The sequence below is a fragment of the Argopecten irradians genome, chromosome 3, assembly GCF_041381155.1.
Source record: "Argopecten irradians isolate NY chromosome 3, Ai_NY, whole genome shotgun sequence".
Lineage (NCBI taxonomy): Eukaryota > Metazoa > Mollusca > Bivalvia > Pectinida > Pectinidae > Argopecten > Argopecten irradians.
In genome coordinates, this window is record NC_091136.1 from 54,355,575 (window position 1) to 54,370,612 (window position 15,038).

At 36.0% G+C, this 15,038-nt stretch overlaps 1 protein-coding gene across 8 annotated transcripts in view; it reads left to right on the forward strand.

The window, feature by feature from the left end:
* LOC138319092 (protein-cysteine N-palmitoyltransferase HHAT-like) overlaps positions 1 to 13,725 on the forward strand; it is a 43,332-nt gene extending 29,607 nt beyond the window's left edge. For 5 of the 8 annotated variants that reach the window (XM_069262006.1, XM_069262004.1, XM_069262005.1 and 2 more), the window contains exons 10-11: positions 524 to 668; positions 12,861 to 13,720. In XM_069262006.1, coding sequence (XP_069118107.1) covers positions 524 to 668; positions 12,861 to 13,096 — 381 coding nt within the window. In that variant the 3' untranslated portion in view covers positions 13,097 to 13,720. Of the gene's footprint in view, positions 1 to 523; positions 669 to 12,860 lie in introns of all 8 variants that reach the window. The other 3 variants (XM_069262002.1, XM_069262009.1, XM_069262010.1) reach the window with 3 other exon arrangements.
* The last annotated feature ends 1,313 nt before the right edge of the window (positions 13,726 to 15,038 follow it).

The window sequence follows — 15,038 nt, forward strand, 5'->3', positions numbered from 1 at the left end:
GTTCTGACGTTATATTGTTTATACAGGCCGTCAGTTGAGTGCATTTAACCACAATATAAATTATGAGAAGTGATCGATACAGGGGTCAGTATTTTAATATACTTTATAGAATTAGTGCTTATCCTAGATATCCTCCATTTAGGTGGAAAATTTGAAAGACATTTTTTTCCTAACATGCATGATAGTACTATTGGTGTGTTTCATAAGTGGACAAACAGAAAATAACAGCAAGAATTGAGTTAGTTGTGAGAACACAATTTTTGATTTCTGATTCATTTTCAGACATGATATTTATTGTAAATACTATGGAGAATATTCACAGACCTTTCCATCCGTATGTATTAATATGAACTTCTGATTTGATAAACACACTTTAAATTCTAATACCTGCTCTGATTGCTTACAGTTGCTCATTTCATAGGTGCAGATTTCTGACTTCATGGCTCGAGGTTTGTATGGAAATTGATAGAACATCAGAAAGGATAATGCCGACTATGTGTTACCTTTTGTTGATTTGTTACAGACAGAATACCTGAGCCCGAGAGGAGTGAGACGTCTACAAGCCCTTGCCATTGTTCCTCTGTATGTTATGTCAGCATTTACTGCATTCTGCTTTTTTGGTGGCAGCCTTGTGGGGTATACCTTTTATCAAAGGTTCATCTATAATGGTAGGTAGTTAACTCCCCTCTTTGATTTTATACATCCAAAGTTATTTAGCAGTTATCTTCCATGTTGAATTATACACTGTACATTGTAAACCAGTTCTTGCCTTTCATGTTTGATCATATAATCAGAGCCTTCCATCTCCGGTTTCATAAGGGAGAATTGTCAGGTCATGACCCTGCAAAATAAACAAACAAACAATGTAACAACGTACTAAATCATGCCGTGGTAGCCCCTTGTCTAATTGTAGTTAGGGCCCCGCATCGAGATGCGGGTGCCCTATAGTAATCAGGTTGTCCGTCCGTCTGTCCGTCCGTCCGTCTGTCTGTCCGTCCGTCCGTCTGTCCGTTTTTTTTCTTTTGCACATTAATGATGGAAGGGAGTGGAGTATTTTCCCCATATTTTACATGATGATTCCCCATCCATCCTAGATCTGCTTGGTAATTTTTCAGGCTGAAATTAAATTAAAAAATCGGCCATCTTGGATTTTAACATTTTAAAAAATCACAATGTTGTTGCTCTTAACTGATAAACATTTTGTTATAACATTATGATGCAAAGTTGTTCAGAATTAAACAAGGAGTTGACTGTCCAAAGGTAAGGTCATGGGCCAAGGTTACTAAGTCAAAGGTCAAGGTCAAATTTATTTGAGTTAATTGTATGCTCTTAATGTAATGTTAGCTTGGAATCAGGATTCAAGTTAAATACTTGGAAGACTTTTTCCAAAGAATTATAATAATGTACCATCATCGGTTTCCCAATTAATGTTGACATTAATTATTTATTAGCAACATATAGCTAACACGGAAGAATTCGTTGTCAAAATACTACTTTTCCACTTAAGCACGTCAGACACATAGCGGGGCCCTTTCTGACGTGTCAGTGTTCTAGTTACCCCAACCCTCCCTATAAACTTTTCTTTCAAGAAACCTTCGTTTTCAAATAAGGAATATCCTGGTAATTTTTCTGTATTTTGTTAGGTCACCTGAGACAAAGTCTGGAGTGACCTATTTTAAACACCTTTGTCCGTCATCGTGCTTTGTGTGTTAGTAAAAAAATTACATTTTTGACTTCTTCTCCAAAACCGCTGAAGCACAATAAAAATTTCGCACAGACCTTCTAAGGCATAAAAACTTCTTCTGAAATTCAGGAACTGGTAGAATCAAATACTCTTCATAGATGGAAAGTTTTTAAGGTCGTTAACAAATATTTGTGAATTGTATGACCCTGGGGTCTCATGTTTCCCCATCGAGAGGAGGTCGAGTTTACTATAGCTTATGTAGGAAAAACACATTTATGAACGTTATTTGCTTATTTTTCATAGAAAATTAGTCGAAATGGGTTAGAATTATTAGCCTGAGTATCATTTTATCGTCATTTTCATACTGGTCTCGGCCGACCCATAGGGGCCTTAGGGGCGGGGCCAAAAGGAGTCAAATCGGCTAAAACTTCAAAAATCTTCTGAATTCACAGAATTGATGGAACCAGATACTCTTCGTTGATTGAAGCTCTTAAGGCCCTTTACAAAAAGTGTGAATTTCATGGCCCTGGGATCTCTGATTTTTCCCTTGGGGAAGGAATCAAGTTTACTATATTATATAGTTTATATAGGAAAAACACATTTATGAACATTATTTGCTTAGTTTTAATAGGAAATGAGTTAAACTGGGTTAGAATTATTAGCCTGAAATAGCATTTTAACACCATATCCATATTGGTCCTGGCTGACACCAGGGACAAGAGGGGCAGGGCCAAAATGGGTCAAAATGGCTAAAATTTCTACAATCTTCTTCTGAATTCACAGATTTTTTGATGGAACCAAATAATCTTCATAGATTAAAAAGTGAAATTTATAAAATCACTGACTGACTTTCAGTTTGGTTTTGTTGTTTAACGTTGGCTAAGTAAATTGGAATTTTAAGCATAATGTTCGGTAAAGATACACTAACTATCAAAAAAAAAATAAATAGATAAATAAAGTCTAATATGAAGGTTCAACTTTATTCTAATTCGCAAATACCTTTTACATATTTGAACCAACCTTGCAATACTCTTTCAGTATCAGCACTCAGTTGACCGTCAAGGCCTCTTGGGCCTCTTGTTTGTCTGAATTATTATGAAAAAAATCCTTCTATTTTAGTTTGTCTTTTATCTAGGCGAGTTCACTGATTAATTGGATGTTTACCACCTCCACTAATGACCAATTAATATGCTCGTCCCCGATATGGCCACTACGTTCTGTTTGCCTGCGTGACGCCATGTCTGTTTACATGTATGGTATTCCCTGATTGTCTGACAATGTCGGTGTCTTATAAAATTGATTGGAATCTATTATGTACTTGAAGGCCGAGGTGAAGTATGTCAATATATAGTAAGTACTGTCAACGCACTTGGCAATAGGTGAATTTGCCAGTGTCAAGTTTTGTTACCATGGTAACGTGTAAACATTGATGTCCCTGAATAGATTGGGGTGATCAAAGTTGTCACTTAATTAGTGATCATAGTGTTTATTCTGGGATACGATTTATGATGGTGAGCGGTATAATGACTATTATCTAAAGCTTCCCCCATTTGTCCTCCCTACGATACAAATGGAGACTGACCACCCCTATAGATCACATAGCTGACCATTCCCCTGGGTGTGGCAGTACACATGATTGATGTATAGCCTGTTGGTCAGAAATGCTGAACTCCTTCTAATGTTGGTCAGAAATGCTGATGATAGATCTGTAAATGCTTGGCGTCTTGACTACGAAATTAAAAAGGGTATAATATAGTGCTACCCATATCTACACCATTCCATATTGATTGTTACATGGCGTATGGAGTGTAAACTCATATATAAAAATGATCTGATTGGGCCAGGAATATCCACAGGAGTAAAGTGTTGTTGTAAATGTCATCATGTGGACATTTCCATCATAGAGTTCTACATGGATTGTAACCAAAGTTGGCAAGAAACATCCTCTGCGGGAGGGGAATAGAGTTTGTATTGATGTATTGGTTCTGACCATGTATTGGTTCTGACACCCCGGGGGCAGGAAGTGCAGGGTCCAATAGCTGATATAGAGATAAATCCTTTAAATCGCTACTTGTCCGGGGCCGCGGTGGCCAAGTGGTTAAGATGTCTCAACATATTACCACAATCCCTCCACCTCTTGGACGTGAGTTCGAATCCCATGTGGGGCAGTTGCCAGTTACTGACTGCTGATTGGTAGTTTTTCTCCATGTACTCCAGCTTTCCTCTACCAACAAACCTTGCACGTCCTTACATGACCCTGGCTGTTAATAGGACGTTAAACTTATAAAAGCCCACTACTAGTCATAGAGTTCTGCATTGTTTGCAACCAAAGGCCGGAAAGGTCCTCTGGGGAATGGGAACAGAATTTGTATAACTTTTGGCTCCGACCACTGGAACGGAATGAATGGGATCCAATAGGGAAATTAGAGGTAAATATTCAAATTCCTTCTGAAAAGGAACAATGAACCTGTATTCAGAACATTACTTGGCATTACACATCAGGTGATCGATACAGGTCCTCTGGACCTGTTGTTTTTATTTCTTCTTTTTGTTTGAATTCTGAAGAAAATTTAAATAAGTAAATTAAGAAATATCAAACATCCTCTGGAGAAGGGGAACGAAGTTTGTATAAATTTTGGCTCTGACTCCTCGGAGGCAGGAGAGGCTGGACCCAATAGGGAAATAGAGGTAAATCATTTATATTGCTACTAGTCATAGAGTTCTGCACGGATTGTTACCAAATTCGGCCAGAAACATCCTTTGGGAAGGAAACAGAGTTTATATAGATTTGGCTTTGACCCCCTGAAGGCAGGAGGGGTGGGGTCCAATGGGGATATAGAGGTAAATCCTTTAAATCACTACTTGTCATTGAGTTCTGCATGGATTGTAATCAAATTTGTCCAGAAACATCCTCTGGTATTTGTGTCAATTATGATTCTGACCCCTTGGAGCATATGAGCATCGCCCAATAAGAAAATTAGTGGTAAATATTAGTTAACATTTCTTCAGAAAAGAATTGAAGAACATGTATTCAAAACATTTCTTGGAATTACAAATCAGGTGAGCGATACAGGCCCTCTGGGCCTCTAAAATGGTGTCGCCTGTGAGAAAGGAAAGTTGTTGCTTTTTTAGCATGACAACGGAGTCAGCATTTGTGTTTAAATGACCCAAAAAAGTGAATTAAAATTAAATCACATCCTGACAACTGAGTCATATTACTCTTTGCATCTAAATGGGTTGTGGTATAAGAAGTAATGTTAGAACATGGCTGTGATGTCATCTATTGTTATAGCTTGAGGTATAGTCGGAGCAAAGTCTTCTATTATCACCTACTACTGTGGAATAGTTACCTTTTGCTGTGGAATAGTTTGTGAAAAGATACCAGGTAACTATTCCTTACGGGCCTCGAACAATTCATTATCTTGACTATTCCACAGTTTTCGGTGTTCCTCCTATACTTAATCAGTTCCAATTGACTGACATTTGGTCAAGATACACTTAGCATCCGTCAGAACACTTTTGAAAAAGATGAGGAAAATATTTTGCCTGGTTCTAGTACTAGTAGATTATTTTCCACCAATTGATTTATACAGACCTTGAACGTCCTGTAATGGCCCTTACAGTAGATAGGTCAGAAAGGTGGATGTGATACAGAATTGCGACAACTGTTGACATGTTCAATCTACTTTTTGACAAAATCTATCTAAGTCCTAATATTTCTGAGACTTGATCAAGTTCTTACTATCATCAAGCTAATCAATCAATCTTATGAAGAAATATTAGTATTTATTAGCAATCATTACAGATATTATTTATGCAATAAAACTAGCTAACTACTGCTTTATAATCGTCAATGTGTTTACAGCCATTAATCTGTTAACTTTCAATGTAAACATATCGCCCATTTATGTAAGTTATTCTGGTGGCACTGCCGTACAAATATTGTAATATGAAAGTTATATAAAGATTCAAGCTGACATTAATTACAATGTTACACTGCGTCTAGTCAATGTTTGATTATAGAGAATATTTTACTAATTGTGTAACTTGATCACATGATAGCGGACTATTGTATGCTGTAGAGGCCATGTGCTGGCACCGGCTCGTGCCTGGCTGGACTACGTTGTACCACTATAGTTCGTGCCAGGACCACGCTGTATTTCTGTAGTTTACACTGTAGTAACATCACACACTGTTGGTAGCAACCATAAATCGGTGAAGCACGAGATAATGTTAAACAAATACTCTCTCAAAGTTATTATTTCCAAAATGTAAACAGAGGTTTGAGAGCTGCTCCATTATGGTTCTATAAAACTGCACCATTGTAATTTCTTTTTAATTGCAATAAGCGTGCAAATGAAATATTTATCATCAATCGTCTGGCAGATTACCCGGAAGCTTGGCATGTAGGCTCACTCAAACACTTTTCAATAAGCATTCCTGTTATGGTACCTTATACATGGACATGTAGGAATTGTCCCTACCAAACTATCACACTACAAATACAGACATCGGTTTCTGTCACATCATTTATATATTGTAATAGTTCCACAACCCTATTTTAAATATGAATATGATTTGAAGGCACACAAACTCTTACCTGTATAAAGCGTTACATGTAACATGGTTATAAGATATTGTTTTCTTCCTATTTTCCCATCTTTGAACATCGTTTTGTAATATTTCATAGATCTCTCAATTTAAGAATAAAATCTGATAATAACTGACCCTCTTTCATTTTATAACAAATTACAATAATTATCTTAAATTATAACTCTTTACTACTGTTGGTCTTTATCTTAACAGAAATTAGTTTTGTATTCGTTTGAAAGATATTTTCTGTCCATTTCACGAAATCCTCATCAATATGATCCCATATAAAACAGGTAATGTTTTAGCTCACCAGGCCAGAAGGGCCGTTGTGCTTATGTCATGGCAGGGCGTCCGTCATCCGTCCGTCCGCCGTCCGTCGTCCATCCGTCAACATTACCTCTAAATCGCTACTAGTTATGCATGGAATGTAACCAAATTTGACCAGAAACATCATTTTGGAAGGGAAACAAAGTTTGTATAAATTTTGGCTCTTACACTCCTAGGGGCAGGTGGGGACAGAGCCTAATAAGGGAAATAGTGGTAAATCCTTTAAATCACTGCTATATAGGACTTCATAGTGTTCTACATGCATTGGATTGTAACCAAATATGGCCAGAAACATCCTCTTGGGAATGGAAACAGAATTTGTATAAATTTTGGCCCTAACCCCCTGGCGCAGAATAATTGAATCTCACATGGGTCTGTGAAGTGGACAGGGATATCTCAACCCGAGTGAAAGATTTTGGCCTGTCAACCCGAGGCTTGCCGAGGGCTGACGGCCAAAATCTTTCACGAGATCAAAATTGATGACGTCATCTACAATGCGCACCGCAGTTACGCCGCATTGATTGATGACGTCACATTATTGTCTAGCGCGTGTGAGCTGTTTTACACCCCCCTGTGTAAGATAGAGATATCTTTTCCCTAGCAACCATGGGATACCCTGTGAAGTATGGGAGAAAAAGGGGGCCCAATTTGGAAATTAGAGTTAAATCTTCGAATTCCTTCAGAAAAGAAACAATGATCCTGTATTCAGAACATTACTTGGCATTGCTAACCAGTTGAGCCTCAGTATAATTAAACTGCTTAGAAAAACAGAAAATTCCAGAAAAGAAACAAGACATATGTTATCTCTTTATTAGGATTATTTGATTTTCACTATTAACAAACGACTTTTATATTCACATTAGGTTTAATTTTATTATTATCAAATTTAAGACAAATGTAACCAATAAAAGTTATCTTCGTTATTTCCATATGGTTGGTTATGATTATTGATATTGATTTTTGCTCTGCTTTTTGTAAAGTTTTATATGGTTCAGAACTGATCTGAAGCATTAAAACTATTTTTTGCATACAATACGACAATGATGTCTTGTTTTATGCATTTACAGTTAAGAACTGATAAACCTCACATGCTATGATCTGACTTTTGGTTACCCATCTTGTCACAGAATATTTAACATACATTATGTAGTGGCATAGAGCAACACCCCTTCTCCACTGTCTTAAAGACTTGGTATCAATATAAATATATATATATATACTACATTGACGACTAAACATAAATATCAACTCTACTACTTTGTGGTTTTACGTCTAAGAGTTTTAGCGATCTCTTTTGTGCCCTTTGTAAATCAAATCTATGGTACAAAGGCAAATTGCAATAATACATACTTGAAAGAATACTGTAAGTATACAAATTTTAATCATATTCATTTTATCATTTGTCACGGTTCTTAGCGCCAAAATAAAATTCCTATGTATATAAATCAAGATTATTAGAATATCATTATAGTATCATATTTCGGTAGGTGTGTATAAAGAGCAAGGCTCTGAATTGTGTTTTATCCATGGTGTCAAACACATTAACTTAACACCAAATATGATCAAATGAATTCCCTTTACAGTTCGAGAGTTAGGGATGAATGCCACTAGTGCAGTAAAGGCACTGAGATCATTCAGAGATTATTCGTCTTAACTGTTTAAGAGAGTTGCCAAATGTGGAAATGCGAAATGCGACATTTGTCAAGTTGAATCACATTTCTAATAGATCGAAAGAAAGAAGCAAGTAAGTACAACGTTTTGCACAAATACTTGAACGTAATTATTTTGGAGCGATCATTGCAATATAAAACCTCTAGCGTGAAAACCGGTAAATTATGATCACCGCTAAAATATGAAGGCATTCTAATTCACCTTTTCCTCATAAAGGGATTAATACGAATAGTTACTGCATGCTGTATTTCAGTCATTTAAGCTTTACTTCAAGTTAAAAAGATGATGTTTTTGTTAACTAACTTCAAAATATTTATTTTCTTTAAAGATATTATGAAATCTGGGATATATTGAAGGGATGGAGGGATGGTGACTTATTTTTTGTATTGGTATTTCGAGAAGCGAATTAGCAGGTGTGTAATGAAATATGTAAATGGACTACAATGGTTCACCAATTAGTGAGGACGGCCCATTCCAATTATCTGACGAGTGTCAGTTGACATTTGCATGTGGAAAATCTATATGTTACACAACACGGCATTACGTGGATCGGGGATACCTAAAAAATATCAGAATTCAATTTCTACCCAGCAGACCTTATTAAGTCCAGTCATCAACTTGTTAAACCATGTATGTTGTTAGTAGTATAGAAAGCCATCTAAATCTAAAATGAAATCTACTTCAGCCAAACCTAATTTTGTTTTCAATGAGATATGCCTGGCCTGAGCTTTAGGAGTCGGATTGGTTGACATATAAGAGATATTTCAGAGAGAAGACCTATTTGTCGCCTTCCTTTAGGAAAAAATGATATTTTTTCACTCTTATCTATCAACTATAAATTGTATCCGGGCAGGGTTCCTTGAATGGAAATGAATTTTCGACAATTTTGGTGAACGTGTATTATCTACTGTGAATGGTTCGTGTTTGTAATGTGTATTGATCAGACTTGTAATCTCGATAGAATTGTATAAGAGATATACATTGTATACTTAAATAACAATTTTAAATGCATGTGGGAATATACAGTGGGACCAACTTTCTCATACTTTGAAGTAGAATATAGAAATACATCTTAATTTTAAGCGGATATCATTCATTGTCGTTTTTGCCATTACTACATTGAAAACTGGATTTCTAAATCCTTCCAATGACATCAATACAACGGGGGCTCAACATTTATATCCCTACCTGATTTGGTGATATGGTTCACCACACTGATGGGTTGTTTGTCTAGAGTAGCTAGATGTTGAACGTAATTTGGTCAAGAACATTAAAAAGGTACAAAAATTGCATCTAAAATCTGAACTAGCTTGTTTAATCAACTTGGTTAAAATTGGTATGGATTATTAGATATTTAAGGATTGACTTGTTTTATGGTATGAAGATAGAAGACAGCTTAACCTTAATCTTTATTAATTATAATTCAGTCTACAACGGTATATTTATATTAAAAATCCAAATTTATTGAGGGTGACCGTTTTATCACCCAATCAGAAGCGACGCTTCAGACGGCAGTATTATTATTGTAATGGGCAGAAAACGTATTTTTAAGCCAATGAAAATACTCATTATAAGCAAGTTTGAATTATCCGAATTAATAAGCAAATATAAACGACTTGTCAATATACACTACAAATGCTAGACAATGCAATTCATTAATGATAATTGATATGAACATTTTAATGAGCCTATTTTTAGTCTTTAGTGGTTAGACAAATATATTAATGTAACTTCCTGGCTTTTCGTTTTCTTCCTGAATCAGTGTTAGGGTTATCTCTACCTGATACTTGGGTATTCTGGTAACAATGGTAACTGAAATGGTAGGTTGGGAGAGAAAGATTGGAGTATCAAGTACATTTGTGGACGAGGAACACTTATAATTGATATTGCACAATTATAGAACATTTATAGTTTACATAAAACCAACTGCAGTATTTATCATATCAGGGTAGCATTCAATGTGATGAGACTAAATTCAAAGTAGAATATATATTTTTAATTCAGGACAAATAAACAGTTTACATATCAGCGCAACTTGTTATAGAATGCTTCCTAAAATGACGATTTTAGTGTATTGTATTGTACGTGTTATTTGTCTCGCATAGAGCCTGGTCTGGCTCCAGTGCCCAGACTAACGTTATCTTTGGAGCTAATTTTGTAGAAAATTGGTGAGGCATCAGATACACATGACAGTTCTGGATTACATTATCACTGTAGGACAAACACCGCCGTATTGATTTTAGGTAACATATATTTAATGAAACTAGCCAAGGTAAAACAGAAGAAAAACAGCAAAGGGAAGAGTTTTTAATACAGTTACGAGAAGTTGGCCATTAATAATGTATGATCAGTGGTAGGCTGTCAGATAACGACATTGTGATGGTACAGGTCCACAGATAACGTCTGTCCCCAATGACCGACCAGACAAGTCAAGTGGGAAGAGGTACTCCGGGTGGCCAGGTCTACCATGCTATATTTCCAAAGCTGCTATTCATAGGAATATTGTACAAAACAGGACAGAATTACATATTGAGCTATTCGTTTGATCTAGTGGTGCACCCTGCAGTATCTTTTAAATACCATTTGGCTTGCGAGCTCGTAATCCATTCTTTGTATATTTAACATTTATTCTTTTTTCTTTCAATAATTCACGAAGCTGTGTACTGAAACGTAGTGGTCACAGACTAGATGGTGTCGTATCCATTCCAATGTCGTTATTTTTCAACAAATAAAAAGTGACATTTTCAATTTGGGGAAATAAATTCACATTGCTTTATGTATATTCTGAAATATTCATAACATTCCGAGTGAATTTTGAAAATAGCAACCTAACGACATTCATGTCATCCAATTTAATCAAAATTGTTCAGGAGATAGCATATTGTAGGTAGCTACTTTACTGTATTACTTATACACTGCAGAAAGTTTATTGAAAAGGTAGGAAATAATTTAATTTCCTTTAATATTGCTGAGCTACCAAGCCTAGCTACAGAATCGATACTACTGATATATGCTATCTATCCCAAACGTTCCGATGATGTGGGTTCTCTGATATTGTCTATGTAGTTATTCAGGACACCTTTAGGATGGTCTGAGAATTCCTTAACTCAGTACACATCATCCATTCGGGTGACATAGTACCACTAGATCGGATATCATCCATTACAAGTTCATTGTGTGTCCTCTTACTCAATGTTTCCAAAACGTGTGGAATTATCAAAGTGTAGCTTTAATCAATAATGCTGGTCCACAATGAAGTGCGATGACAACTGCATGTCAAACACTTTTCGCAATCCGTTCTTCAGCAATGAACCGGATGTCATGATCAGCCCGATTATTCAGATATTGGTCAACCCTTTTTCACACTTTCCTTTCTCGTTATTTTCAACCAATCCCATACCAATCCAATTATTGCAATATTTGCTCTGGCAATAATATCCCTAATTCCATTAACTATTTCTTGTGAACAGGATAACCTGATCATGTCTTCACCTTTGAATTCATTAGACGTATATGACACTATACTGTATATTTCCCATTTTACTCTTGACGGGAGAGATTCTTACTGTGATAAAGACAGGCTACATGAGAGTTTCGTTTTGATAGGTGACGTCACGTCGACAATACTACGTCATCACCAACACAATGTAGCTATGTCACTCTGACCTTGTCTTTTATTGACGTAACAGAAATCAAAAACACTTACGAGAGATAAACGGGTTGAAAAAATACTTACCGTCATTTGTGTGGGTATATTTCACCCCAAATGAACTAAAGTTTCCATTAAGCGCCCAGGCCCTATTGTTCCCTAATCCATTTGTATGTTCTATTGCGATAAATTGGTTTGAGTAAGTTTAAAAGAAACAATTGTGGTACAATAATGATACTTCGTTCTTACGTTTTCCATACGAACAATGTGTCATTCCTAGTTTGTAACCGCTTCATTTGTATTACTATAAAGCAATGTACCTATAACGTATTCTTCTCAAATATTGTTTCTTCCGAAGATCGACTTGAAGACGTTGATGAGTGTTTGTAAAGCAAGCACTCGTCGTTTTTAACAAAAAGCATTGGGTTATAGATTCCTTATCTTAAGTTGAGTGTGACGTTGTCCTGTGTGCTCTGTCGTCGTTCTCTAGAGAACAGTATAATCTCGGTGTTATCTGTGATATTCAATTAACAAGTGAAAGCGAATTTTCCTAAACTATTTGACTTTTAATTGAAATGTATTACACCATAACAATTAAGATTTTAAAATTCATATGTCTAATGCATTTCAATACGTGATTATAATTGTGACAAACAATTGTTACTGATTGCATTTGCTGTTTATAACGTGTCTAGCTTTTAGTTAATTTTTTCCTGCATGCTTCCAAATAGTAGTAGACCGTACGTCCAATGATCAGATATACCTGTAAGCAACCTATCGTATTTTCTGTAGACTGGTTATAAAAGCGTTGTTTCTGAACGAAGAAAAGAGAACGGATGACATCATGTACGTTACGCGTATTCTTTCAGGTTTTATTTCGACACGTTTACTTCTAAATGAAGGCCCAGAGTAAGAGTTCCATTGATTTTTCTATAGATCTTTTCATTATATGTTTCGACAGGAGGACCAGAGAATTGGGCAGCCGTTTTCGGTCTGTTGTACTGTTGTATCCAGGTGGGGATGGAGGTCAAGAGAAGGGAACAAATTCGTCAGCATATAAAACAGGATTGATTAATGGAATCGATCCTTTAGACCTAGGAGTTACCAATCCGTTCATGGACATATCGCTGCGAGGATGCCAACCAGCATCAGGCGATAGGAATTCTGCTTGATAACTTCCATGGATGCATAAAATCAGCAACACACCCTTTTCCCGACAACTTCTTGTCTCTTGATACCAAGACGGTATATTGGCTTAATGATTTGGAACAATGGCCAATTGTTGTTTTGTGGCCGGGGAGTCAGTATTATATTATGATGGACAAATCTCATTTTACTGATAAGTATAATACATTTAGCGTTACCCTTATATCCGTCTTACTTGATTACAATAGTGGACTATCTAGTAACGTGAACTCATGTGTGTTTACGTTTGTGATATCCATTTTGTTGTCATTTGGTGCTTTTGGTGACATTTATTAGTGCCATATTATATATTAATAGTGTTCTTTTAAACTTTGAAAACTTTTAACGAATCTCAGTGCGGTAATGCCTGTATTATATAGTGACTCCACCGAAGGTTGAAGATACAAACATGTATGTGCAATACATACATTCGTGAATTTATAAGTAATCAGAATGTTTTGTGAATGAATTTTATGGGATGAAATACATCGTATGCATAGAAAACTAGATGTTGTAAATAAAACGTAAATGAAAACGACTTAGTATTGACCATTTGTTACTGTACGTAACATGATACTTGATATGACGCTATTGATAGAGAGTTGAAGCCAATGCTTAGTATTACATAAGAAATGGGCGTGGTATCAAATACGCTTTGTGTCTAAACTAACTTATAGTCATATCGCAATACTTATAAATGTAATGTATTAAATGCTCTCATCAATAATTGAGTTTAAAGTTCGTGGTACTTATGTAAAACATCAGTGGAATATAGACACAGAGGACGATTAGAGAGGTATACGACCAGATGATTGGTAGTATGTTGTAAACTGTCCTCAGTGGTCCTCCACCACCCGAAGCAGTCGTAACATTGGTGTCTTACATGTTATTTTGGTGTAACGTCTGAATGTCGTATTGAAATAAGCCTACGGCCCGTCAATCATATCAAGGACTGGTCCATTTGTATCAATTTTCAAGAACCTTGGCGACATTATGAGAGTCTCAAATGTAAAATGTATACAGAATGACCTTGAATTCTACAAGGGGTGTCTGTTTCCTGACAGCAGGTGGTAAACTATGCTGTTAAGAGACTATTCAAACCGAAGCCATGAAGGAAATATCATAAGTTAGTACTCGAGTCCACTGTTCTAGGAAACAATGTCGGATATAACAATTAATGAACTTCTTGCTTTTCTAACAATGAGAATTAAAATGGATAAACCCAAGAACATTCTAATGTCTGGACATGTCACTCGCATATTGTAATTACTTACAGCAAGTTCTAACTTGTCAGTAGAGCCTTATTATCGAACATATACATTATAAGAAGGGTAATTGAGGAAATTGTCGAGGATTCATTGTTGTTGTTCCGGCGGGTAGGACTAAGAAATTACGTTGTTATCTTACATATTGTGAATTATTACATACATCTGAATCTATTATGTACTCTTTATAAGACATTCTTCTTACGACTTTCATTTTCCCCTTCTTACCTATGTGAGGAGGACAGGTTTGAGGAGTCTTTTACGATAGTATTAAACTGACTGACTTGCGACCTGAAAGGTTCTTAAATTAAGAATATGACTACCATGGTTACCGATTGCCAAGCTGAATCTGGAGCTAATTAGTAATAGTTTTGCCAAATTAGTCTGTTTATCAATAAAATATTCTCATATAAAGGACGGAGCTTTCCGTTCACGTCATTTCGCTTACCGTCAAAGCGCAAAATGTAAGTTTTTATGAACCCGTCGGTGATTAGGTGAACGGAGGACATGCAATTTCAAGCGTCTTCGTGACGTTTCTAATGTTGTGAACAGATGACGGGACGAAACCAAAATTAATTGAGATTTACAAAAACGTAAGATTTAACAAACGCAGGTGACAGGACAACAAGAATTTTTCACTAAATACTTATTGTGAGTATTCTTT